At 44.2% G+C, this 26,861-nt stretch overlaps 1 protein-coding gene across 3 annotated transcripts in view; it reads right to left on the reverse strand.

The window, feature by feature from the left end:
• The window catches only part of SMAP1 (small ArfGAP 1), a 152,916-nt gene extending 133,621 nt beyond the window's left edge, over positions 1-19,295 (reverse strand). For 2 of the 3 annotated variants that reach the window (XM_057527961.1, XM_057527960.1), the window contains exon 1: positions 18,967-19,295. In XM_057527961.1, the coding sequence (XP_057383944.1) occupies positions 18,967-19,084 (118 nt within the window). In that variant the 5' untranslated portion in view covers positions 19,085-19,295. The remainder of the gene's footprint in view (positions 1-18,966) is intronic. The other variant, XM_057527962.1, reaches the window with a different exon arrangement.
• Positions 19,296-26,861: the final 7,566 nt, after the last annotated feature.

Consider the following 26,861-nt stretch of genomic DNA (forward strand, 5'->3'; position numbering starts at 1 on the left):
CTGGTGGCGCAGTGGTTGAGAATCTGCCTGCTAATGCAGGGAACACAGGTTCGAGCCCTGGTCTGGGAAGATCCCACATGCCGCGGAGCAGCTGGGCCTGTGAGCCACAACTACTGAGCCTGCGCGTCTGGAGCCTGTGCTCCGCAACAAGAGAGGCCGCGATAGTGAGAGGCCCGCGCACCGCGATGAAGAGTGGCCCCCACTCGCCGCAACTAGAGAAAGCCCTCGCACAGAAACTAAGACCCAACACAGCCATTAAAAAAAAAAAAAAAAACAGAAAGACTGACTTGCTTCTGGCAGGGAGCACAAACTCCTCCTACTCTCGAAGTAACATGCACATCCCAAGTGCTTACAGGATGGAAAAATGTCCTATTACACATTTGATAACAAATAAGGCTCCCTTTCTTTCCTTCTAAAAAAAAAAAAATACAAAAAGAATATATGATTCTAGTATTCAAAACCAGTGGCTTTTATAAATCTGACTGAACAAAGTTTTACATAAGCTAAAAAAGAAAAAGTTAGAAAAAGAAAAATATTGAGTGAGGTCTTATTTTTCAGAAAGAGAATCACCAAAGTCACAGTGACCCTCATCAAACAATATACTGCACGAAATACTTCCAAGAACCACTGAGATAAATTAGCTTTTCAGATACTGCTTGTACCGTAGTTATTCAGTTTTCATAAATAAGGTCTTAAACTGGCAGCATATGTCGTTCTCGTGCCGAGCATGCTTCTCCCCCTCCTCCGGCATTTATTCATTCAACAAATATTCACCAAGCACGACAAAAATCCCTGACTTCCTACGCTCTAGAAAGGGAGACAAATATTAAACAAAATTAAGTACACAATGAGTGAGGACCTAACCTAACCTAGGAGCGGAGGCCAGGCCATATGCACATGTGGAAGAAGAACACTGCAGGGAGAGAGAACACCAAGCGTGAAGACACGGCGACAGAAGCCTGGTCAGTAAGTATGTTCAGGAGCAGGGAGGGCGGTGTGGACTGCTCTAAGGGCTTGGGCTTTTACTCTGACAGACAAAAATAATGGAGGGTTTTGGGTACAGCAATGACATGATCTAACTAGCTAACCTGACTTTTTAAAGATCATTCTGGCAGCTGGGTTAGAACCAGCCATAGAGGCAAGAATAAAGCTGGGAGACCGATTGGGAGACTACTGCAGTTCACGTGGGGAAAATTCCAAAGTTTGGGGGCTGAGCAAAAGGGCACAGTAAGATGGGGAAGAGTGTCCAAGGAGCAGGCCTGGAGGAGGAAGATGAAGAATTAAAGTTAAGCCATGTTAATTTCGAGCCGCTGGATGAACAACGCACGCAGTTGGATATATGAGTATGGAGTTCTGGGATGAGATCGAGTCTTTAGTGTGAAGATATGTATCAGGAAGTCATCCACTCTCAGTCAGATAATTAAAAGCAAGGGAGAGAAACAAACGGAAGCGAAGAGATTCAAGAACTGAGTCCTGTGGGGGGCAAGCCTCCCGCTTCTTCTGATCAAACAAACAACAGCAACGCTCAATGCTGTTTTACTTAGGTTAACTCTAGTTCCTTTTCTATCCCCTACGATGGAAAGTCTTAAATACAGACAGCTCTGGGGTCAGGATTCATTAGCGCCTTATACAACGTCAATTTGTATGGCAACGAGCAGCTGTGCCTTATGCACAAGAGGTGCTCAGAAAATACATGTGAAATGAATACTTCTTTTTTTAATACATCTCTATTGGAGTATAACTGTATCACAATACTGTGTTAGTTTCCGTTGTGCAACAAAGAGAACCAGCCATATGCATACATATATCCCCACATCCCCTCCCTCTTGGGTCTCCCTCCCTCCCACCCTCCTTATCCCAACCCTCTAGGTCGTGGCAAAGCACCAAGCTGATCTCCCTGTGCTACGCAGCTGCTTCCCAATACTTCTTTAAGTAACCCCTGGATAAAATATAAGTTAGGGATCAGCATTAGAGGTTCTGGTGTATTTTCATGGTTTGCTGCCGTTCTTTTCATTGTGTTCTTAAAAAACAGGATAAGGAAGAAGAGAAATTAGTACCACACTCATCACTACATTTTCAAACACTTTATTAACAACAGCTAGTCAGTACTTAAACAGCTCCATGATAATCCTTTTTCTGATCCAGCATCCTTAAATGAGTAGGGTCTACCATAAAGAGCCAACAGCTAATTTATTTACTCCTAATCACTCTGTCTTTGTAATAATAGTTTATTTGAAGGGTTTTTTTTTTAACTTCTTTTGTTCTCTTGGTATGTTTACACAGACTCCCAGAATGTTCAGAATAGTTGACAGGATGTTGAAAAACAGTCATTCGGTATGAGATTACATAAATGTCCAGATACATACTGTCAGTCAAGACTAGATGACTAATGTAGTCTTCTAACTGAAGAGAGAAAAAAATGCACATCAAGGTGAACTGAACATTTTTTAAATCCAGAAGGGTCCTCCTTATTTGCTGATGGCTTGAGTTTATTCCTTAGGCACAAAAACTAGAATTTTTTCCTTTTATTATCAAAATTTTTCAAATACAGAAATAGATAAAGAATAGTATAGTGAACATCCAAATACCCACTGCCCAGATTCAACAACTGTTAATATTTTGCCATCTTCATCTTTTGTGTGTGCTGAAGCTTCTTAAAGTAATTTCAGGCAAAAGACATCACCCCCCTAAATACTTCAGTATGAAGCTTTAAAAAATGTTTTCTCCCCATAACCACAATTACCACACCTACCAAATTAACAGTAAGTTCTCAATGTCCTCTAACACTCAGTACATATTCTACTTCCCAGAACTGTGCCTCCAAAATTTTTTTTTGTAAAGGACTTTTTCAAAAAGTATAGTGCCTTTTAACTTAGAAGAGCCCCACTCCCAACTTTTTCCTTACCACTGACTTGGTAAAGAGATGTTAAACCCAGGCTTAACATAAATAATAATTACAACCTCCACTTTAAATATTTTCAGGGGACACATACATATATGAAATGTCTTCTGATCAGTATAATGCTCCTTACTTCGTGTGAATTCTAAAAATAACCTGAATATAAATATTCAAGGTGTACCATAAAGATTAAAGCTCAGCTGAGTGGTACTGGTCTAAAGATCTGTTACTCAGCTGTGGCGTCTCCGTAAGTATTGTTTGGGACTGATACTCTCCCTCTATAAAAACTTTTATACTAAAAGAATTTAGTATAGATCTGATATGAATAAATAAGCTTCTTCAATCTGAACATATAGTAACTTTAGCCGTTACATACTAAGTAATATATACATATGTGTTTTATACATTCGCTTAAACATATGAAAATATTTTTCCAGGTTTTTCCAATTACATTTATATCTCACAAGGTGTGGGCTGCAGACTATCACCATACTTCGAATACCCGATAACAGTTTCACTATGAAATTTAAGAACCTCAGGATTTTTCTGCCTTCTAGTATGCCTTGTAGCTTTTTCCTGACGGCCGGACGTGCTGTCCTGGGTAAAAGAAACTGCTGTAAATAGGCCTCAGCAACGTGGTGGTGAGGTGCTGGGGAGGGGAGCGTGCTATAGCCCTGTGACTAGGTTTCAGTTTGCCAGTGAGTCTCTGCCTGTGTACTGGGAACTTCACAGACCTCCGTTTCTTCCCCCGCCCCGCCGCCCCCCTCGCTTCGGGTGGACAACACGGCTAGATTAGGCAGGAGCTGGGATTTCCCTTCTACCACTCGAAAGGCTAGAGCTGCCTGGAGTTAGGTACTTGCCTTCCTTCCCCCGGGTCAGTTAAGCTCTATTTAAACAGTTTCTCCCGAGGGCCTACCTTGCTAAAAAGAACAGAATGCTCTGGTGCATTTCAGAACGGTTCCTTCTGCCCTCCTCCTGCCAGAAGCGCTAGGAGCTTTTCTCCCGCGTGCACTGCGCTGAGCCCCTTGAGGCTGAGCCCACAAACATGTGTGGCCCTCCCGAGTTCCCCCAGAGGGAGCCTCCAGCAATTCGTCTATTGCAGTTTGCATTTTCCCAGCTCAGTACTGGTTCCCAGAGTTGTGATGGAAGTTGTGGTTCTCTGTATTCAGCTGTCTCTGCAATCTGGGGGACAGCAGTTTGCCCTGTGACCTCATGTTTCTGATGGACCTGAGAAGAGCTGTTGATTGTTCAGTGTGCGCAGCTTTTCCTTGTTGTCAGGACGGAGTGACACCTGACGCTCCTTCCACCCTCGAAGCCACACCCGAATCCGGAAGTCCCCTCCACTATTTTTTGAAAACTAGAAAAACATTTATTTTAGGTAAAAACCACTCACTGTTTCCTGTTGTTTACAGGCATACTTTAACAAATAAGCTAAAAACAATCAGAAGTGTAACTGCCTAAATGTGGGACAAGAGATAAAAGCCCAATACAGAAGGCAACCACCTGATAGCCTTGTCTTATCTACGGAAGTGAAACTGCTGTCTCCACTAAAAAATTCCAAATAACTAATTTTCAGTCAATAATGAGAGGGAAAACTGCTTCTGTACAATAGTTGAGCACAATTTCCAGAGGGAAAAAATATTTATTTGAATGTGACAATACAAGGGAAGTAAGAGCAGCAACAGACTAGTGACCTTTACATATAAAAATAATAATTTAATGAAAACAGAAGAGGAAACCGCGTTACAAAGAAGAGAAATTATCTGTATCAAATTTCAATAGAATTTATCTTTTTTTTTACTTCCTATAATAACCACATCAAAAAGTTAACCCTTCGGAAGTAATCAATTACATCTATAAACGTGTTAAAATAAATACAATTCAGAAAATTTTCACAACAATAAAACTTAGCCAAAATCAGGAGGAAGAAGCAGTTTTCTTACATCTGAAACCTTGGACAATTCTCTTAAAAAGTAATTGGGAGGAAAAAGAAAGCAAAAAGTATTTTTTGCTTTATTTTTAAAATTCTGCTATAAAGGGCACTTTAAAACTGTGCGTCTATGACAATCTCTTCAGCATTTATATCAATATGTTAACAAGACCGCCATGTCTTTTTAAATGTGTGTTGCAAGATGTCTCCCTCTGGCATCCAAGCTTTCATTCCCACACATCTGAATTACTCTGAAATCCTTCCAGGTGGGAACACAGAGCCTCAGTACAGTTTTCTTACTGAATTATGAAATAAAATACGATGAAATGAGATAAAATAAAACAAAAGATGAAATGAAACAAATACAGATTGTCAACCTTCCTACCACTAGATTACCATCCCCCCCCCCCCGACTCCTTCCCCTGGAAACCAGGAGCCCTTTAAGCCTCACCTCAGTGGGCTCCGAGGAGGCTTAGCCCACCTTCCTTCCTCCTGCAGGTCCCAGGAAGGACCCAGCAGGTGGGCACAAGAAGTCTGCAGGGAGCAGACATGGAAAGGGCTCCAGCAGGGCATCTGAAGTGGTTAAAGCAGTTTCTTAAAATCCCTCATGGTCTACTCCAGCACACCAAGACAAACATCTCACATGAGAAGCAGCACAACGGCCTGGAGGGTCTCGTCAGAGTTCAGTCAGAATCCTGGCACCAAAGCAACTCTGACCAAGTTAAGTCTCAGGGTTCCCATCTCTAATGTGGAAATTTTTATGCCCTTGGGATTGCTGCGGAATCGCACAAAGTACTTATACGAAAGCAGGACAAGACTCTCAGTTCATGGGAGAGAGAAGTGACATAGCTAAGCGCTCTGGTCAAGCACAGTAACAGCACAATTCTGCACCTCGAGAGAAGGTACCATGTTTGATTCCTCTTTAAATACCTAGTAAAATGGATGTGGTTGAAATGTGCAATGAAGTTGTACACAGGACTGCACCTGCTTTCTCTTTATCTTCAAAACTCACTCTGGCAGACAACAGAGTAAGAATTAAGAGATTTCAGGAACCTGACTTTAATTACACACATTTCAGTTTATCTCCACACTCCTTTCTACTGCTGTTCAAAAAGCAAGGTTGTTTGTGGATTCACATCCAACATTTACTGACTACTTATATATATCAGACTCTGTATAAATGCTTCATATGCATTATGTCATGCAAAAACCATCATGGATAATCCTATCAACTTATCAACATTTTTATTAAGATTATACAAGTTTAATATGAAAATGGTATGCAGGAAACATCACCATCAAGGAGAAACAATTGAGGAATATCCACCTATGCCCCACTCACTATTAGGAACGTGATATTTAACTTTAAGTAGAACAGTTTAAAATGCAGAAATTTTCCCTCTTCTTTCCTTTAATGAGAGTCTAACTCTTCTAACGTACTGAGATTTTAGTTTTCATAAGAATAACTATACAGGGTTACAGACATAAAGTCATATACACTGTTCTTTGAGGGGGTGTAAAGCACAGTTAAAGCTGATTTTGGAATCTAACCACCTATGTAAGATGTGACTTCTTCATACTCTTAAGACTGGCAGGTACAGTTCCCTATCATCAAGTTCATGCCCCATGGTCTGCCATCAAATGTAATGCACAGTTCTGTTCTGAGATACCTATTCAAATTTATGTCTTACTATCGTGAGCCCCTATACTGGAGTGGAGTAAGCTATCTCCATTGAGATAAAAAATAGAATTTTACTCAACAGCAGCAAAGAATTATTAAGAAAAGCCATAAACTTAAGGAAAACCCCTCTTTGATTACAAACTCTAGATGCTGAAAGGGCATATTAATAGAGCAATAACTTATTTTTGCAAAGTACAACAGCCATTAAAATCAGGGAATCTTTGCAAATCTATGATAAGGGAACTCCTTATATGTACAACCACAAAACAAGTAAATTTTAATTTTTTCAACAAATTTCAAGAAACTGCAGCAGACACACAACTAATAAAGATACAATCCAACTTAACTACCTTCTGGAACAGGAAACGATATGTAGGCATAGACCTGCCTTCAAGTAGTTTACTAAGCTGGAAGAGAACCTCAGGGTCCCAGGTTGCTTATTATGATTTGAATTTCCTTCAAATAATGATTTCCAAGTCTCAGGAAGTGGGCCACTGGTCTCATGACCAAAAAATTCCAATATCATAGAACGAACACACTGTATAACTCCTCAGAGTTAAAAGTACTAAGTGGCATTCTTTTGGTGAATATTATGGCAATCTTATCTATACACTGTATTTTCGTTACATCCCTACAGATTATCACAGTGCCTAATAGAAAATCCTGCACCCTAGGGGCACCAAAAAACTGACGTTCTAAAGACGCCATAAGGAACTTCGGAGCTGTGTATGAATAACACGACTTCCCAAGAAAAAAACAAAAGGTTAAACCAATAATTTCCATAATATTTTTAAGTACTCATTAGTATTCCGATAGACTTGGAAATGGGGGGGGGGGAGGGGAACCAATCAAGGATCCTTTACCCTTTAAGCCAGGATCAAGAAGAGTACTGCTTTTGCAAAATCTTTACTCAGACCATGGAAGAGGAAAATTACTTCAAGAGTGTATATGTTGTACAGACTTAAATAAAGTAATTTAGAACCTGATGTATAATCTACAGCAATTGTTATATTGCCAAATGAATAAAACAATATACTGGTACAGCATTTTACTTCTGAAAAGTAAAATGAGCTACCCTCCCTTACCCCCAATCCCTGGCAACCCCTGATCTATTTTCTATCCCTGTAAGTTTTACCCTTCTAGAAGTCCATATAATTGGAAACATACATCATGTAGTCTTTTGTGTATGGATTCCTCACTAAGCATAACGTTTTTAAGATCAATCCACATTACTGACTGTATCACTAGTTTGTTTCTTTATATTGCAAAGTATTATTTCATTGCATGGATATACCATAGTTTGTTTATCCATTTATCGACTGATGGACATTTGGATTGTTTCCAGTGTTTGGCTATTATGAATTAAAGCTGCTATGAACATTCTAGTACAAATTTTTTCTTATTCTAAATAACAGTCCTTATCAGATATAATATTTTCTGCCGTTTATGATTTTCTCTTTCATTTTAACAGTGTCTTTTGAAAAGCAAAAGTTTTTAATTTTTATGAAGTTCATTTTCTCAATTCTGTCTTTATGGATTGTGCTTTTGTATCCTATCCAAGAGATCTTTGCCTAACCCAAGATCTCAGCAACTTTTATTACTCCTTTCAAGTTAATTTTCGAGCATAGTATGAGCTAAAGGCTGAGGAATGTTCTGTTGTTGTATAAAAGATTATCCTTGGGCTTCCCTGGTGGCAGTGGTTGAGAATCTGCCTGCCAATGCAGGGGACACGGGTTCGAGCCCTGGTCTGGGAAGATCCCACATGCCACGGAGCAACTAGGCCCGTGAGCCTGCGCGTTTGGAGCCCGTGCTCCACAACAAGAGAGGCCGCGACAGTGAGAGGCCCGCGCACCGCGATGAAGAGTGGCCCCCACTTGCCGCAACTGGAGAAAGCCCTCACATGAAACAAAGACCCAACACAGCCAAAAATAAATTAATTAATTAATTAAAAGATTATCCTTTCCCTACTGAATTTACCGTGGTAATTCTGTTAAAAATCAGCTGACCTTATATGTGAATCTATTTCTTGACTATTGTGTTCCATCGATCTATGCCTCTCCTTAGACCAATACCACTGTCTTGATTACAGTAGCTTTATATATATATATTTTTTTAATTCATTTATTTATTTTTGGCTGTGTTGGGTCTTCGTTGCTGCGTGCGGGCTTTCTCTAGTTCCGGCGAGCGGGGCAACTCTTCGTTGAGGTGTGCGGGCTTCTCACTGTGGTGGCTTCTCTTGTAGCGGAGCACGCGCTCTAGGTGTGCGGGCTTCAGTAGTTGTGGCGTGTGGGTTCAGTAGTTGTGGCTCACAGGCTCTAGAGCACAGGCTCAGTAGTTGTGGCGCATGGGCTTAGTTGTTCCACTGCATGTGGGATCTTCCCGGACCAGGGCTCGAACCCATGTCCCCTGCATTGGTAGGCAGATTCTCAACCACTGCGCCACCGGGGAAGCCCAGAAGTTTTATATTAGTTGTTGAAGACAGGTTGTGTAAGAAACCCAATGTTCTTTTGCTTTTTCAAAATTGTTCAGATTTGGGGGTCTCCTTTGCATTTCATTATAAATTTTAGAATCAACTTGTCAACTTCTACCAAAAAAGCCTTCTGAGATTTTGACTGGGATCATACTGAATCTACAGATTAATGTGGAGAGAACTAACATCTTAAAAAGATTGTGTCTTCTAATCCATAAACATGGTACATCTCTCCATTTCTTTAGGTATTCTTTAATTTCTCTCAGCAATCTTTGGTAGTTTCCAGCATACAAGTCTTGCATATATTTTGTTAAATTTATCACTAAGTTTTCATATTTTTTTACAATTGCAAATGGTAAGTTTTATTTCAACTTACCAACTGTTTGTTGCTGGTATATAGAATTAGTTAATTTTTCTATAATCACCTTGATTCCTGCAACCTTGATAACTCAATTACTGGTTCTAATACCATTTTTATACATTTCTAAGGATTTTCTACATAAATGGTCATGTTGCAAAGAGTTTGTTAAATGACTCTTACGTGAATATGAGATTTTAAGAATAATTTCTGTGGGCTTCCCTGGTGGCGCAGTGGTTGAGAATCTGCCTGCTAATGCAGGGGACACGGGTTCGAGCCCTGGTCTGGGAAGATCCCACATGCCACGGAGCAGCTGGGCCCGTGAGCCACAATTGCTGAGCCTGCGCGTCTGGAGCCTGTGCCCCGCGACGGGAGGGGCCGCGATAGAGAAAGGCCCGCGCACCGCGATGAAGAGCGGTCCCCGCACCGCGATGAAGAGTGGCCCCCGCTTGCCGCAACTGGAGAAAGCCCTCGCACGAACCGAAGACCCAACACAGCCAAAAATAAATAAATAAATAAATAAAATCAAGTAAAACTTTAAAAAAAAAAAAAAAAAAAAAGACAGGCTCTAATTTTAAAAAAAAAAAAAAAAAAAAAAAAAAGAATAATTTCTGTGAGAATGGCTAATTTAAACTGTACTCACCAAAAAAAATTAAATAAATAAATAAATAAATAAAATTTACTCACTTCACCACCCTATGCCCTCTTAAGTACATCCAGAGCAGTACCTATTATAAAAATCTAGGTTCAATATACAACTTTATCACAAATTCACTTGTGGTAAGCAGAATAATGAATGGCCCCAAAGACGTCCAGTACCTGGATCTATAAATATGTTACCTTCCACGGCAAAAGAAACTTTGCAGGAATAATTAAGGACACTGGTGTTCTCCTGAATTATCTAGGTAAAGTCATGCGATGGTGTTCTCCTGAATTATCTAGGTAAAGTCAACGTAATCACAGCAATGACGGAAGCAGAGAGGCAGAGAGAAAGGATCTGAAGATGGAGGAAAGGCGTCAGGAGGCAAACATCTCAGGTGGCCTCTAGAAGCTGTGAAAGATAGGAAAACAGATTCTCCCCTACAGTCTCCAGAAGAAACACCTTTGATTTTAGCTCAGTGAGACTCATTCTGGACTCCAACCTCCAGAACTATAAGATGATAAATCTGTGTTGCTTTAAGTCACTAAGTTTGTGGTTATTGGTGATATGAGCAACAGGAAATTAACATATCAGGAATGATCATTTCACGTCAATAAACATACTTCTGCTAGCTTTTCGGCACCATGCACCATCACCACCCTACACTAAAGGCAACTTCCAAGAGTAGAAATGCATGAACTAAAAAAAATCTAGACCGTATTACTCAGCCAAAAAAAGAATGAAATATTGCCACTTGCAGCAACATGCATGGACCTAGAGATTACACTTAGTGAAGTGAGTCAGACAAGGACAAACATATAACATCACTTATATGGGGAATCTGAAAAATAACACAAATTGGGAATTTCCTGGTGGTCCAGTGGTTAGGACTCGCGCTTTCAATGCCAAGGACACAGGTTCAATCCCTGGTTGGGGAACTAAGATCCAACGAGCCGTGCGGTGCGGCCAAGAAATAAAATAATAACTAAAAAATAAAAAATAGCACAAATGAATCTACATACAAAACAGAAACAGACTCACAAACACAGAAAACAAGCATATGGTCACCACAGGGTGGTGGAGGGACAAGTTAGAATTATGGGATTAACAGATACAAACCACTTTACATAAAATGGATAAGCAACAAGGATTTACTGTATAGCACAGGAATTAAATTCAACACCTTGTAATAACCTATAATGGAAAATAATCTGAAAAAATATACGTATGTATATCTGAATCACTCTGCTGTACACCTGAAACTAACACAATACTGTAAACCAACTATACTTCAATTTTTTAAGAAAAACTCCAGACTAAACCATAATTTTTTATAGATTTTCTTATATTGGAAGATAAAGCTATCCTAAATACCATTTGCTACACAATTTTAAAAATTCCTTTTATTTTCTTTTTAAGTTTGAGTTCAAGATGATCATTGGTCCTTGAAATGCACTCTTTACAAAAGATCAACGGCAGACATCTGAAGGTCTGTCATCAATCACTCTTAGAAGCAAGCAATCACTTGGATCTCTTATAAAACGAAGACCAAAAGTTGTTGGGGAGAGGAGGATGTCGAAGAGAATAGAAGATGACTAGAAAGCTTATAATTCTCTCCCCTCTGGACCCTCAAAGTCCTCACATTTACCACTCAAAATACATGTGATCAAGAAATTAGCACATATTTCCAACAGCACCTCATCTAAAGCTCTGTTTTAAGTAAAATATTTTCAAAAAAATCATTTCTATATGATACTATAGCTAAATGCCATTCAGAGTTAACAAAACTCCACCTAACACCTTAGGCAAAAAATACTGACGTTGATAAATGTACACAAGTAATTGAAAATGTAATATACCTATAGGTCTTTTCTTTAAAATGATGAATGAATGCATGTCTTGGCTTTAGTAATTGACTGGAAGAGCGGGTATTTCTTTGATTTTACTCTACTCCAAGAAAGCATTAAAATGAAAACGTTTCACACAACAGGACCTCTCAACCAGTGAGGAATATTCCTGTTAGTTACATGCTATGCCTTGAGATAATTAAAACTAATACCAAGTACGTTTGCTCAGCAAGACCTAAGTCATCAGTGAAAAGTTTTTAAACAGTATAAAGGTTTGATCATGATCCAAAGTTCAATAAGACCCCAAACTATTTCATACCCTCAATAATAATTATACACCCTCAATAATAGAATTTTTTTAAATTAACAATAATAGTAAATACTGACATAGAAGTGACCAGAGGTAGGGAATTCAGGAAATAACACAGACCACGAGGGAGATGAAATAAATCTTTGCAGTAAGGCTCAACAAGGACAGGGTCACCAAGCAAGTTAGAGGCAAAGCTTGTTAGACTCATGCCTGGCTTTACTAAACACCGTCCACATCTGCATACATTTGGCAATAATCTCTCTGAGAAATACCTTAAGTCAGCCTGAAGGTGGTAATCTCTTCCCCAAAATAACCTCTTCTATCAAGAATTTCAACTACAAAAGCATACGTTTTCTTTCAAGCAGGGAACGTGCAGTTAACAACATACACTCGAGCTAGATCTCCTGGGCTCAAAATCTTGACTCTACAGTCCAGACTCCCACCTCTATCTCATCCCAGTAAAGTCGGAATTTCCCCTAACGCTCACACCTGCTCCTCTGGGCTGCACCCCCAGGCTGGGCTCTAGAGCAAACTGAGATAAGCTGAGATGCGGACATGGTCTCCTAACCTACTGGAGGAAAACACACACTATCAACTATGCTGGGAGGCTCCCAAGACCACCCTCAGGTTTGGTAATCCACTAAGAGGACTCCCGAGACTCTACGTACAGTTGTATTCATGGCTGTGGTTTATTACCGCAGAAGGCCACCGAGCGTGCTGGCAGAAGGAAAAGGTACAAGGAGCGAAGTCGGGGAGAAATCGGGCACAGACGTGCAGGTGTCCCCTTCCAGTGGAGCTGCACTGAATATGCTTCTCAGCAATGAGTTCTCACAACAGGTGTGAAGTGTCACCAACCAGGGAAGCTCACTAGAGCCTCCGTGCCTAGGGGTTTTGCCCAGGGGCTTGCCTACCACACATGCAATTTCCAGACTCCCAAAAGGAAGGCAGGTGTTCAGCATAAACCACACTATTTGTATGAAGAGTTTAGACACGGTGACTGGCTTATCAGTTACGGTGGTGAGACCCTTCCCAAATCCAAACCCCCCCCCACCCCCCCCACCCCCGGCCCGATGCCAGCCAGGGGCCGACCTTGCAATCAGTCCTGCTTCCAACAGACCAACAGATCCTTTAAAATGGACCTCATCTACCTGTTGCTTGATTCATTCCCAGCTCCTAGAAAAGTGCTTAAAATATACGGTAGCCACTTAAAAAATTTTAATGAGAAAATTCCTGGGACTTCCCTGGCAGTCCAATGCTTAGGACTCCACGCTTCCACTGCAGGGGGCACGGGTTCGATCCTTGGTTGGGGAACTAAGACCCCACATGCCACACGGTGCAGCCAAAAAAAAAAAAAAAAACTTCCTGACTCTTCCACTTCCGAGCTGTATGACCTTGGGAAAGTTACTTAAGTTTTTTGTGCCTCAGTTTCCTCATTTGTAAGATAAAATAATATTACCTACCTCAAAAGATTGTTTTGAGGATTAATTATATATGTTAATTAATACATGTAAAATGTATGATCACACCAGTGCCTGGCAAGAAGGAAGCACTATATAATGTATTTGTATGTATGTAATATTATTTGCTTTTTTCATTTGAACTTCCAACCTTACAGTTTTACCTTCTCCAAGTCACAGTGAGTTCTCCCCATGTTAAATTTTTAATGAACCTATAATCTACAAATAGATTAGAATTTAACTGATCATCGTTTCGTATCTACTGAGATCCCTAAGTACTTTGTGTGCCACATGCAAAACTTTCTAGCACACTTGACAGTACCTGACATGATGCTTAATCTTTGCAGTGACCAGGAAATACCGACTTACCAATGAAATTTAAGCCTGTTAAGTCAACTCTTTAAAGTGGTCAGAATGTAAGGCAGGCAACACTTTCGATAATAACTACAACTTAAACAAAATGGCCTCCAAGTTTCTTTGATCTTCTTCTATTGAGAAATGGAGAGAAAACTGAGTTGACTCTATCCAGGGAAAACAGTAGCAGCAGCAGCAGCAGCAGGAGGAAAAGGCTTGAGTTTATAATGTAGTCAATACATAATTACAATATCAAATATCTGACTTTGCCTCATAGAAAGCATGAGTTCAAGTCTGTACAGGTCGGTAAGGGCAATGTATGTATCTCGTACAGCAAGAATTAAGGAGATGTAAATTTACTTAATTAATGAAATCAAGTAGTGAAAGAACATTTTAATCTTAAAAAAAGAAAAAGACAAAGAAGTAGTATTGGGAAGAAAAAAGCAGGGGACCACATGCAGCCAAAGTTATAAACTGACGAGTCAGAGAGACCCGTGGTTTCCATCGCAGCTCCAACACCAGAACCCGCACATAATCATCAGGGGAAACCTCGGGATCCACAGAATTATACGAACGGACCCATAAGACTGAAGTTTAGCATTCTGGGGGAACTTTTAGATTGGCAGGTCTCTTTAGACGAATTATAATCACAGACTTCTGTTTACATGAATTTATCCTACAAGCATCAACATCACCATAAACACCTCAAGGTGAACTTTACTTTTTAGTAAGAATTACTTTAAAATAGGTTTATGTAAGAACTCTTAGGTATCAAACACTAAATGAAAAATGTTCCCCGTCCTCAACTACCCCCAGTGGACTCCAGGACTGGGTCTCACAATCTCCATTCCACGTTTCTAATTTGAGAAGAGGCTAGAAAGCTACAAGGCTCGCTTGAAGGCAAGGGACCGGACATGCATGAGGTCGGCCAGCGGTCTGCACGCGGGAGGCACAGGTGCAGCAGAGGCCGTCCTTCTGCAGCCAGGGCAACCGACAAGGACGTCTAACAGACACTGGCCGCAGCGGCCTCAGTCCTGGTTCTCCGGTCAGTGCGGGGGGGGGGTGGGGGGTGGGGGTGGGGAGAAGCAGCCAGGGCAGTGGTGGCAGGGGCAACAGCGTGTGCCCTGGGAACCAGAAGTCCAGTAGTGGCTCCCTGACTTTTGTCCCTCCGGCCCTTTCAACGATGCTGTGAGCAGCCTATTCCTTAATAGAAATTATATGACAGCTACGGTGGCTCTGTTTCCTGCCCTGTGGGCTGACCTACGGTACATTCACGTTAAGAGAGTTCAGGTCCTCTTACACTCTTGCCGGGACCACTGTTACAACCAGGTGACTTGCCAGCCAACTCTCACCACTCCAGCTCTTCCTCTGACCTGCCACCACCAAGTCTGAGCATGCTTAATAACACTTTACCTAAAAAAGGGTCGTACGGAAACCTCTCATGTTCTTTTATATACCTGACTGTGCCCTTTAATTCCTTCTCCACCTGGCAGATGAAGTCCCACCCCACGTTCAGAGCCGGGCTCGAAGGAGACTGCTTCTGGGAGTCTTTCCCAACAGGTCGCTCGCTCACCATGCCCAAATGCGCCCTCACGTCCGCACGCCTGCTGCTGCCCTCAGCTGTGTGCTCATTCCCATCCACTCTTTCAGAAGATATTTGTTGAGTCGCGTGAACTACTGTATATCACCCACTGTGCCAAGGGCCGGGCCTACAAGGCAAAACAAGACAGACGAGGTCTCTTCCCTCTTAAGCTATAATCCAACCCCTGATTTCCCAATAACTATCCAAATAATGTTTAATTACAATTGTGGTTAAGTGTAATAAAGGACTCAGGGTGCGTCTGACACGTATAAGCGGAAGCCTCGCCTAACCTGGGAAGATCAGGGAGAATCCTTTCCCTTAAAGAGACACTTAAGCAGAAACTGGAAGATAGGTAAACTGACCAGGTAAACACTTGTTAGAGAGCTTCCTAGGCAGAAGAAACATCATGTGCAAAGGCCCTGAGACAGCATTCTAGGAGCTGTGAAGACAACCAAGGCACAGAAGTCAGGGTGCAAGGAGAAGAGCAACCCCAAGTAAGTGGCGAGGGCGGCACTCCTCACAACCACTATTCTAACACTGAGTACACTGGTTTAGAATTATTCATGCGCAAAAATACAGCCCCCACTAAACAAGCTCCTTCAGGTCTTAGAAACATGTTCAGTCCTCTAATCCAACACAGCGCGCAGCAGTGTGTCCTCAAGTGAAGAAATGAGTGGGTGATCTGGGCCGAGAGCCTAACCTCTCCATACCAGGCAGTCTCTAGGGTTCAAACACCTTCTGCTTCTGACCCCCCAAAACTCAGACACATTTTCATGCCAACCCATACGTGCTCAGAATCACAGCCAGCATTAACCACAGACGAAACTTTAAACACTGGAAGTAAACTTTTACGTCGGCAAGGGGCTGGCTCCAAATCCCCACTGCTCCTCCATAAAGTGCCACCAACCAGGAAGCAACAGAACCGCTTTCAGACTCCCACGGAGCCCCGCACGAGGCCGAGGCCGGGGAGAGGAAGGCCGGTACCATCTAGCTGTCCGCATTCTCCAGTCTCCCAACACATTTGCTAAGAGTAGGACCGAGAGCAGGAAACTGGCACCTATGCCATCCTTTTCTCCTTCCTTACCTCCCAAATTCTATCAAATGGGGCAGCACACACTGGTGACTCGGTAAGAAAATTTCACAACCCAAATGACAGACTTCTGCCCGTTAGTAAAAGGCAACAGAACAGGGCGATCTCTAGCCCTAAACTTTAGCGCTGGTACAAAGAGCAGTGGAGGAAGCCTTCTTTTTAAGAAAGAAAATTGAATTAACTAGGAAGTGGCTTCAAAATATATGAAAAGCTTGATGTAGTTTATTAGGCAGTGAGGAAAACATCAATTCATATAGACAATATGGAATCACTTTATTATAACTGAGCTGTAAAATAAGACCTTTAGCATGCCTTTTAAAAGTACATATAATCAGAATTCCACTACCTACATCTACTGTGTCACCTGGCATACATAATAATGGATCCAAAATCATGTAATAGGCCAAGAATTCCACTAAGAGAGCTCCCTAATGGAGCTGGATCATACCAAAGACTCAAAAACTTTACAAAATACATTTACTCATAGCAACTGCCCAATCATGTCAATTTTTTTCAATTATGACAACTGTGAAATCAAGTCTCATTCAACCAACAAGTGGTTTGAGCTGTAATTTGTTTTCCCCTGAAGGATCAAGATAAAACAGTGAAATAATTTAGATCATTTTAACACTATGCTAGATTTATCAGCAACAGGAAAAAGTGGTGACCCTTCTAAATCATGGCTGTGGTGGTCACGCCTTTCACAGCACATCCTTGAGCGTTTGGTACTTACTCTCTTCTCTCCCACCTTCTCCACTCCTCAAACACAAACAAACCCACAAACAGAAGACCAAACAAAACCAAAATAAAAAAGACATCTATTCAATACATATCTACTGACCTCAGTGGCAATCCAACTAGTGAGCAAAACTAACGCTCCCTATGCCTCTGGTCAGAAGAAGTAACATTTTGGTCCTAATTTGAGAAGTACCTGATTCTCCTTCTCCCACCCCAAAAAGAGTAAATGGAAATGTCAACATGTGGTAAATAATGGCTTTTTTTACACCTATAAATTATTTTAGGAAGCATTAGTGAAAATCTGATTTTATAAAATACCTTTTGGCGGAAAGAAACTCGAACAAAAATTATTTTTGAATGATTTCTATACATAAAGGAAGGTAACTGCTGAAACTTACTCAATTTTTAATGAAGAGATGTAATACTTACTAGCATCTCTATCTAACTATGCTACTTATCACTCAAAATGCATACTATAAAACCTCAGCTCCTTCCTTTTTCGGGCCTTTTAAAGGCCCACTTTCCAGGGTTTTACTAGTGCAGTGGTAAGTGAGCAACTGAGCCTCAGTACCGAACAGTATTCCCCGAAAACCACACACATAATCAATATCAAGTAAACAAATACTAGTGCAATAGTCAGGCGTTTCCAACTCATCACCTGAAAGGTAAATATAAGGTTGGCCCAATCGACCTACTATGATATTGAGAAGTGCTCATCAAATGGTCCAGTTTACAGTCTGGCCACGGGACCTCCCAGTAGCCCAGGAGCTGTAGTAGAGGAACCTGCCGATGCTGTGTGGCTGTCTAATCAAACATCACCTGCCCACTGAGACGTGACTCATTTGTACACTACTGAGGAAGAACAGGAAAGCTTCAGGAAAGGTCTAGGTCAAACAGTGCAGAAATCTTAAATGACGTTCCCAAAGGCTGACTGCTGCTCTGGAGAAGCCCCGATCTCTCACCAAACCAACCAAACCGACAAATTAGCAAGATTTTACTGCCAAGCCGTAGGACAGGTTTGGTTTTTAAAAACTCTGAAACGTTTTTCCCGTGAGATTACTTATAAGACATTAAATATACATCACATCTCCAAAGCCAAAACATACAGACTAAAAATAGCGCCTCCATTTCAAAGGCTGAGGCAGAAGCCCTCCAACCGAACCAACTAAAATTAGGTTCTTCTCGTCTCTGGATCTTGAAACTGCACCTTCAACGTGTAAGGGGCACACAAACCAGTGTCCACATATATACTCCCCCCAGCTAGCTGGTCGGAGAGAATCGAATTAAAGGCTTCAGGAACAGAAGCCCAGCGTCCAAGAGACTCACACAACGAAATTCCTCCTGGTTCCGCCTAAAAGCCAGACTAGAACACACCACGGATGAATGCCGACCCTCCTCGCCCGCCCCGGCTGCCGCACTCGGTGCGCTCCGACCACCGCACCGTCAGCCCTGCCCCGGGCGCCCAGCGCCGCAGCCCGAGCGCAGGACGCGGCCCGCCCGGCGGCCCCACCCGCGGAGGCACCTGCCCGGCCGCCCGCTCCGGCCGTGCCCGGGACGCCGGGGGGTCGCTGAGGGGCCCCGACCCCGCCCCGAAGGTCACGCCGCGCTACCTTTAGCCTCGCAGTCGGCGCAGTACTTGTTGTCCTCCTCCCTCAGCAGCTTGGACAGGATGAGCTGGTGCTGCTCGTTCAGCTTCTGCGCCTTCTCCCGGCACGAGCGAGTCGCCATCGCGGCGGCGGGGCGGACGCGGGTGGGGGCCGCGCAGCTGGACGCGCCGGGCGCCGCCGGGGCCGCGACAACTCGGCTGTGAAGCGGCGGCGGCGGCTGGAACAGGAGGAGGGGCGGCGGCAGCGGCGACAGCGCCGACGTTATCCCGCCTCCTCGCCCGGCCGGCTCCGCACGCACCGCCGAGCCGGCGAGGGGGAGGAGTCGAGGCCGAGGCTTCCGGGCGGCGCCGCCGGAAGGAAGGAATGGGCGCCGGCGCTCTGCGCATGCGCCGGGCCTCGCGGGAAACCGGCCAGCCGGGTGCTTCCGCTCCGGGCCTGCGCCCAAGTTGTTCCGGGGAGACGCGGCGCGCTACCCACGATGGGCTTCTCCGCTTTGCACATACGGTTATCGCTGGGGGCCTCGGGTCCGACCCGCTAAAGGAAGACCTTTGTGCTTCCTTGCCTCTGCTCTTGCGGCACGACATTGGAAAGGCAGAAATAATAAGTGATCGGGTGGATTCTTTCATTCATTCAACGTTTCTTCACGGGCACTTTGGAAACGGGCACCGGCCTAGAAGCTAGAGACCCGCATGGAATCAAATAGACAAAACCGCCTCTTACATTGTAGGGGATGTGACGTGTATTGAGGGCCAGCGTTGATCACTCTGTGCCGCGAACTGTTAAGTCGTCTAATCCTCTTAACAGCCCTGTTGATAGTGTTTTCCTCGTGGTGCAGACGAGGACCATGAGGCCCGGAGGAGTGAGGGGACTTGGCCAGGTTACGAGCTGCTCCGTGCAGGAGCTGAGGTTCAGACCCAAAGCAGTAAGGCCTTCCTCCCACAAGGAGGGGAGGGAGCGTGGCCGTGGAACCAAGGGCCCTGGGCCGTGCCGCTTTAAGGAGAAGCTGGATCAACAGTGACCTTTAGTGCAAGAAGAACACTGGGGAAAGAAGACACTCTTGATTGGAGTCCAGAGCTGCCCAGTTCAGGCCCATGGGATTTGAACCCTGCGTGAGGGAGTTTGAATGTTTTGGCGTGTTGTGGCTTATTAGCAATTTCTAACATGGGGCTTATGGAATCAGAATAAACATGGGTCTTGCCTGTGGTGGGGCAGACGCTAAGAAAGGCCCTGGGCAGGAATCTGTGCATTATAGGGCCAATTCCTAGCCCAGGCCCTGCAGAAAGGTGACACCGCCCCCCGCCCCAGTGCTCACCTAGCCCCATTTCTGGCACAGAAAATTGTTTGTGGAATTACATTGAATGGTGATGGCAGTGCGGATGCCGAGTAAATGAACAAATTACAGCTTAAACTGCATGGCTCTAACAAATAGTAACTAGGAGGACATCAGGGTGAGTGCCAATAAACAGAAAAACACTCGTGTGGGAGGTAGAAGTTAGGAGCCACGTCTTGAAGGCTGGCTTGATTTAGAAGGGGGCCAGGGAGGGAGATTCTGGGCAAGAACAGCAGGTGCAGAAACACAGAGACTTCAAGTAGCTTGGAAAACAGATGCAAGGACAGGGTGCTACTTAGGATAAGTGAGAGACAAGGCTGGATACGTCAGGTGCAGCAGGACTGAAGGAGGCTTACCACACCAGACAAAGCAATCTGGCCTCGATGCAGTTCACAATAGAAAACCTGTAGATTCTTCAACTAGGAGAGTAGCGTGGAGAAAATGGGGGGAAGGTGTTTTGGGAAAGTCAGTCCAGCAGTAACCAGTTAACAAACATTACTTTTTAGTGTCTTTTCCCGCAGAAAATTCCCCCACTGCAAGGATTCAGAAAAGAAAGAAGAAAAAAAAAAAAAAGGGCTTCCCTGGTGGCGCACTGGTTGAGAATCTGCCTGCCAATGCAGGGGACACGGGTTCGAGCCCTGGTCTGGGAGGATCCCACATGCCGCGGAGCAACTGGGCCCGTGAGCCACAACTACTTAGCCTGCGCGTCTGGAGCCTGTGCTCCGCAACAAGAGAGGCCGCGACAGTGAGAGGCCCGCGTACCGCGATGAAGAGTGGCCCCCGCTTGCCACGACTAGGGAAAGCCCTCGCACAGAAACGAAGACCCAACACAGCCAAAATTAATTAATTAATTAATTTTTAAAAAAAAAAGGCTTACCACCAAGAAATGATCTACCTGATGGATTGAAGGGGTACAGAAATGTCTAATAGAAATATGATGCATGTGACATATGTACTTTCAAATATTCTAGTAGCCACTTTAAAGATCGAAAAAGGAACAGGTGACATTAATTTTAATAGTACATTTTATTTATTCTAGTATATCCAAAATACTATCATTTCAACATGTGAGTAATTTAAAAAATTATTAGTGAGATATTTTTACATTCTCTTTTTCATATTGTCTTCAAAATCCAGTGTGTATTCTACACTTACAGCTCCTTTCAACTTGAACTAGCTGCCCTTCAGGGGTTCAGTGGCCACATGTGGCTGATTGAACAGCCCTGTTCTAGCTGGTGAGCCCAGAGGCATGAAAAATCTAACTTCAGGTTGATTGCCCTTTACGGATGTAGTAAGAAGAACAGAAAAGAAAAGAGACTGGTACCAAAAACAACTTTGCGTTCACTTATCAACATTTATTGAACAACTTTTATTCAGTTCTCTGATCATCAGACACTTACAGTCTGTCTAGGGTGAGAGACAAACACGTGAGTAGAAGAATGAAGAACCACATTGTAGTCTGCAGCAAATCTAAAGTGCCCGGGGAGCCAAAGGAGCAGAACAGCCGTAGAGGAATTGGAAGAACTGGGGAAGGCTTCACCAAGTACATGAGGCTTAAACTTGGTTTTAACAGATGTAGGAAGTTTTCAAGTGAATAGGGGTAGAGAGGAGGAAAGGGGACAGTTCGAAACAAAATATATATGGACTTCTGGAAGTGCACCGTCTGTGCTGGAAGCAGTGGGCCTGGGAGGGACAGGAACCTAGCATGTGAATGCAGGAAACATCAAGGTGAAGAAGATGATCCAGGAGGTTAAGAGCTTTGCAACCAAATGACATAGTTGGAATTTTTCCCTCTGGGCATACAGAGCCTCCAGAGGCATTTACACTGAGACCTGATTAGCTTTGTTTTCTGTAACAACAGTGGCAAGCTGGAGAACGTGGATGTGGGAAAACGTTATCCGGACAACAGATTACAGACCGGGTTGCAAAAACAGTCCAAAGAAGATATGCTGAGCCTATTTTGAGCCAGTAGCATAGAGTTTGGGAGAGACAGAATCCAATGGTGTTTTAAAATTAGAAGCAGCAAGATTTGGCAGCTGTTTGTAGGGGTCGAGAGGAAGGAGGTGAGAAAAACACCAAGGTTTCTAAGTCGGGAGACAGGTACACGGTAATGCCGCTAAGCCAGCTCAAAATAGAAGGGACAGCACAGATTTGGGGTCGGAGGAGAAAAGTTATTTGCTTGAGGACGTGTTCAGTTTAAGGTGTCCCCAGGTCTGATGGGACTCCGCATAGCTACTTCTAGAGCTCTGTCTAAAGAGAAGCTGGCGCTGGTCATTGGGCGTCATCTGCATTTAAATGGTAGTAGGAGCCATAGGGTAGATGAGATTCCTTGGGAGAAAGAGTGTAGACAAAAGAATTCTGGGACTGCCCTTGTGGAGCAGTGTTTAAGAATCTACGTGCCAATGCAGGGGACACAGGTTCGATCCCTACTCCGGGAAGATCCCACATGCCGCGGATTAAGTAAGCCTGTGCGCCACAACTACTGAGCCTGCGCTCTAGAGCCCGCGAGCCACAACTACTGAGCTCACGAGCCACAACTACTGAGCCCACGAGCCACAACTACTGAAGCCCACGCTCCTAGAGCCCGTGCTCCGCAGCAAGAGAAGCCACCGCAATGAGAAGCCCACGCACCGCAAGGAAGAGTAGCCCCCGCTCGCCGCAACTGGAGAAAGCCCGCGTGCAGCAATGAAGACCCAGCACAGCCAAAAATAAATAAATAAAAAATAAATAAATTTATTAAAAAAAAAGAGTCCCAAGGACAAAACGCTGGGGATGGCCAGCTAAATGAGTGGACAGAGAAGAGTGAACCATTGAAGAGAGAGGTGAAGTGTGGCCAGGAAGAGAACCAGAGGCCATGGGAGGAGGGGATTCTGAGAAGTAAGGGTGCACACGAATGCCAGCTGCTCCGGAAAAGTCACTTATTTCACTTTCAGGCAACACACACAGCGTGTAGTCTCAGGTCTGTACCGTTCACTGTTCTCCTGCACAACTGGCCGTTAGCCAGGAACAAGAGAAGAGAAGTGGTCTGCTGAGGGTCCCCAGGGGACTGTTTCAACAAACTGTTGAGGTAGGGGTGGAGACGGTTAGAAGGGAAAAGAAAGGAGAAGAAGAGGTAGGTACATGGGTAGGAAGCAGTGCTAGCATGAACCGTGGAGGGTGCAGGAAGGGAGGTGTCCGGGCTGCGTGTGGGAGCAGCCGAGTGACCACAGGCTCCTTGGGGCCAGAGGTGATCAGGTGTCCTTAGGAAATGGATGCTGACAGCTGAAGAGGACAGTGTCTATGACAGCTCTCAGGGAGAAGCAGAACTGGTACTGATGGGGTCTAGGATGTCGCGGTGTCTGTGGATGCTTGGTGGCTGGGCAGTGAGGTTGAAGGTTTGTTTCTGCAGGTCCTTAGAGAGGGGAGGTCCCTTTCAGCTCTAAAATTCTGTTTCCAGTTGGAGGAAAAAGATGAGGAAGAATCTAGAGAGCCTGAACACAATGGAGCCAGTGTTCCACAGTAAAAGAGGGGGAGTGAATCTGGCTGGAGCGACATGGACGAGAGGGAACCACGTGCGAGGTGCGGGTGGAGTGTCTGCTAAGAGCCGTGAGGATGGGGATAAGAGTAGGAAGAGCCGCTGGGCACCGATAATCCCCACACCAACCCTGGCGGTAAATCTTACCATCTCACTGTTCGTACCGGGAAACGTCAGCCAGGATGGGCGAATTCACACCGAGCAATAAATAACCCCCAAATCCTAATGACTGCAAACAACATGGTGATGCCACGTGTGACTTGGGTTGGCGGGGACCGTGCTTCTCACTCAGGGACCAGATGACTCTGCCATCTTTCAGGGAAAAGGCAAGACGGCGACTACCTTACAGGCTTCTCCCCAGGAATGACATGTCTGCTCCCACTCTCAACTCACTGGCCAAAGCAAGTTCGTGACCCCTCCTAAACCCAGGGGGACCAACAGTGCAAGCCTACCGTGCACCTAGAAGGAAAAATGGAATTCTCACCGACCAGCCCAGAAAATGGGGCTCAGAGATGTTGAGTACTTTGTTGAAAGTTGCCTAGCTATTAAGTAGCATAACTGGCATTTGTGTTCCAGTCTTTTCTGGCATTAAGGCCCTGCTCTCTTCATAAGCTGTGCAACCCACTCCCCTACCCGCCCCCCAGGATGGAAACCAGTAGAACAAAGTTAGATCCAGCAACGATGAGAGTTAAAGAGAGGCCAAGTGTACTGAGGCCAGAGGAACACACACACACACACACGCACACGCACACACAGGGCGATACATAAACAAACACAACATAGACAGCTGCAAAGAGAGGAAGCCCAGGAAAGACCCGGATTTTATTTTTGTTTCGTTTCCAGCGTTACATCAGTTACATCCGCATGTCTGTGGTTCCTGTAACCGCCCACCTGGTGGGTAGCGGCGCGCTCTCCACCGACGTCCGGGGGCCGGTGGACTCTCCTCGGCGCGCGGAGTGTGGTCTGTGCTGCAGCTGTGTGACGCCCAGACGCTTCTCCCCACCCGCCTCCAGAAGGGAGTTGTTTCCAAAGGTGCGGGATTGAGCGAGTGTCTTTTACACAAGAACCCACGACATGGCACTGCTCAAGGTGGGAAAACACAATTTCCAAATTCTTATGTTTTTAATTGAAGTCCAGTTGATTTACAATGTTGTGTTAGTTTCAGGTGTACAGCAAAGTGACTCAGTTATACATATATATTGATATATATATATTCTTTTTCAGATTCTTTTCCCTTATAGGTTACTACAAGATACTGAGTAGAGTTCCCTGTGCCAGACAGTAGGTCCTTGCTGTTTATCTATTTTATGTATAATAGTGTGTATCTGTTCATCCCAAACTCCTAACTTATCCCTCCTAATTTCCCCCTTTGGTAACCATAAGATTAAGAAATATAACTTTTTTTTAAGTTTTTTAAAAAATATTTTATTTATGTATTTATTTATTTTAGCTGCGCCAGGTCTTAGTTGCAGCACACAGGATCTTTTAGTTGCGGCATGCGGGCTCTTAGTTGTGGCACGTATGTGGGATCTAGTTCCCTGACCAGGGATCGAACCCGGACCCCCTACATTGGGAGCTTGGAGTCTCACCCACTGGACCACCAGGGAAGTCCCAAGAAACATAACTTTTTAAGAAACTTGAGAAAAAGGGACTCTAATACACAAAAACATGTCTATATTACTCTTAATTCGCTTCCAGCCCTGATCAAGTTTTATTGAGTGTTTTCCCTTTTCCCCACTTAATATTAGATTTTACAGAGTTTCTGCATCTCAACTTAGGAAGAACAATTTTAAGTAATCAGAAATGCATGGCCAACTTTAAGATTTAAAACAATCACAATAACAACAGCAAAGCTGGTCTGGGATGGGCTGTAGTCAGGTACTCTGCTTTCACACAGTTGGCCTTGGCAGTAATATAACACAACCCAACCAGGCCTGTTATTTGAGGGAAGACTCAAAGATAAGTGAATAAAGGCAATGTCATCTTGTTAAGCAGGAGACACAAACACAAGTCGAAAGCTGTGTGTTCCGCCTTTGTTAGGTGTGCTGGGCATTTATTGGTTTTGCCCTCCCAGAATCCAGCCCCATCTCTGTGAGGAGAAGTGCCCCGATTTTCCTCGGGGGAACTATCCCCTTCCGCTATTTTTTTTTAAATAAATTTATTTATTTTATTTATTTATTTTTGGCTGTGTTAGGTCTTTGTTGCTGCGCACGGGCTTTCTCTAGTTGTGGCAAGTGGGGGCTACTCTTCGTTGCGGTGCACGGGCTTCTCACTGCAGTGGCTTCTCTTGTTGCGGAGCACAGGCTCTAGGCGCACGGGCTTCAGTAGTTGTGGCTCGCAGGCTCAGTAGTTGTGGCTCGTGGGCTCTAGAGCGCAGGCTCAGTAGTTGTGGCGCACGGGCTTAGCTGCTCCGCAGCATGTGGGATCTTCCCGGACCAGGGCTCAAACCCGTGTCCCCTGCATTGGCAGGTGGATTCTTAACCACTGTGCCACCAGGGAAGCCCTCCCCTTCCGCTACTGAATCCAGTTTTGAAGGAGGGGCTGTCAGCCAAGGTCCCTGTACCTCCCGAGGGCATGTGACCAAATTAGGCCATTCAGATACTTTCCTCTTATAAGTTGAGCTGAGAGGAGTACCCCAAAGATAGAGACAGCTGGGGATGGATCATCCCTGCGGAGGTCTGTTCACCTGTTTGATCCTGCTTCCTGCATCCTCACAGCAGCGGAACCCCTGTCCTGTCTGGAGACTGGCTCTGTAGCTTTCCTGTGGATTCCTTGACTGCCCCAGTAAGTCTGCCAATGCATTCCTCTTTTGTTTGTTAGATATAAAAAGTGAAACTAAAACTGATTTATGTGGAGCACCAAAATTATTGATAACGAGCCATGTACCATTTGGTGGAAATGGAGGGGGCGTGTCCTTGGAGAACTCAGCTTCTTTTCCTAGCCTTTTTTTTTTTTTTAATTTTTATTTTATATTGGAGTATACTTGATTAACAATGTTGCGGGGACTTCCCTGGTGGTCCAGTGGCTAAGACTCCGTGCTCCCAGTGCAGGGGG

The sequence above is a fragment of the Balaenoptera acutorostrata genome, chromosome 14 (genome assembly GCF_949987535.1).
Source record: "Balaenoptera acutorostrata chromosome 14, mBalAcu1.1, whole genome shotgun sequence".
Classification (NCBI taxonomy): domain Eukaryota; kingdom Metazoa; phylum Chordata; class Mammalia; order Artiodactyla; family Balaenopteridae; genus Balaenoptera; species Balaenoptera acutorostrata.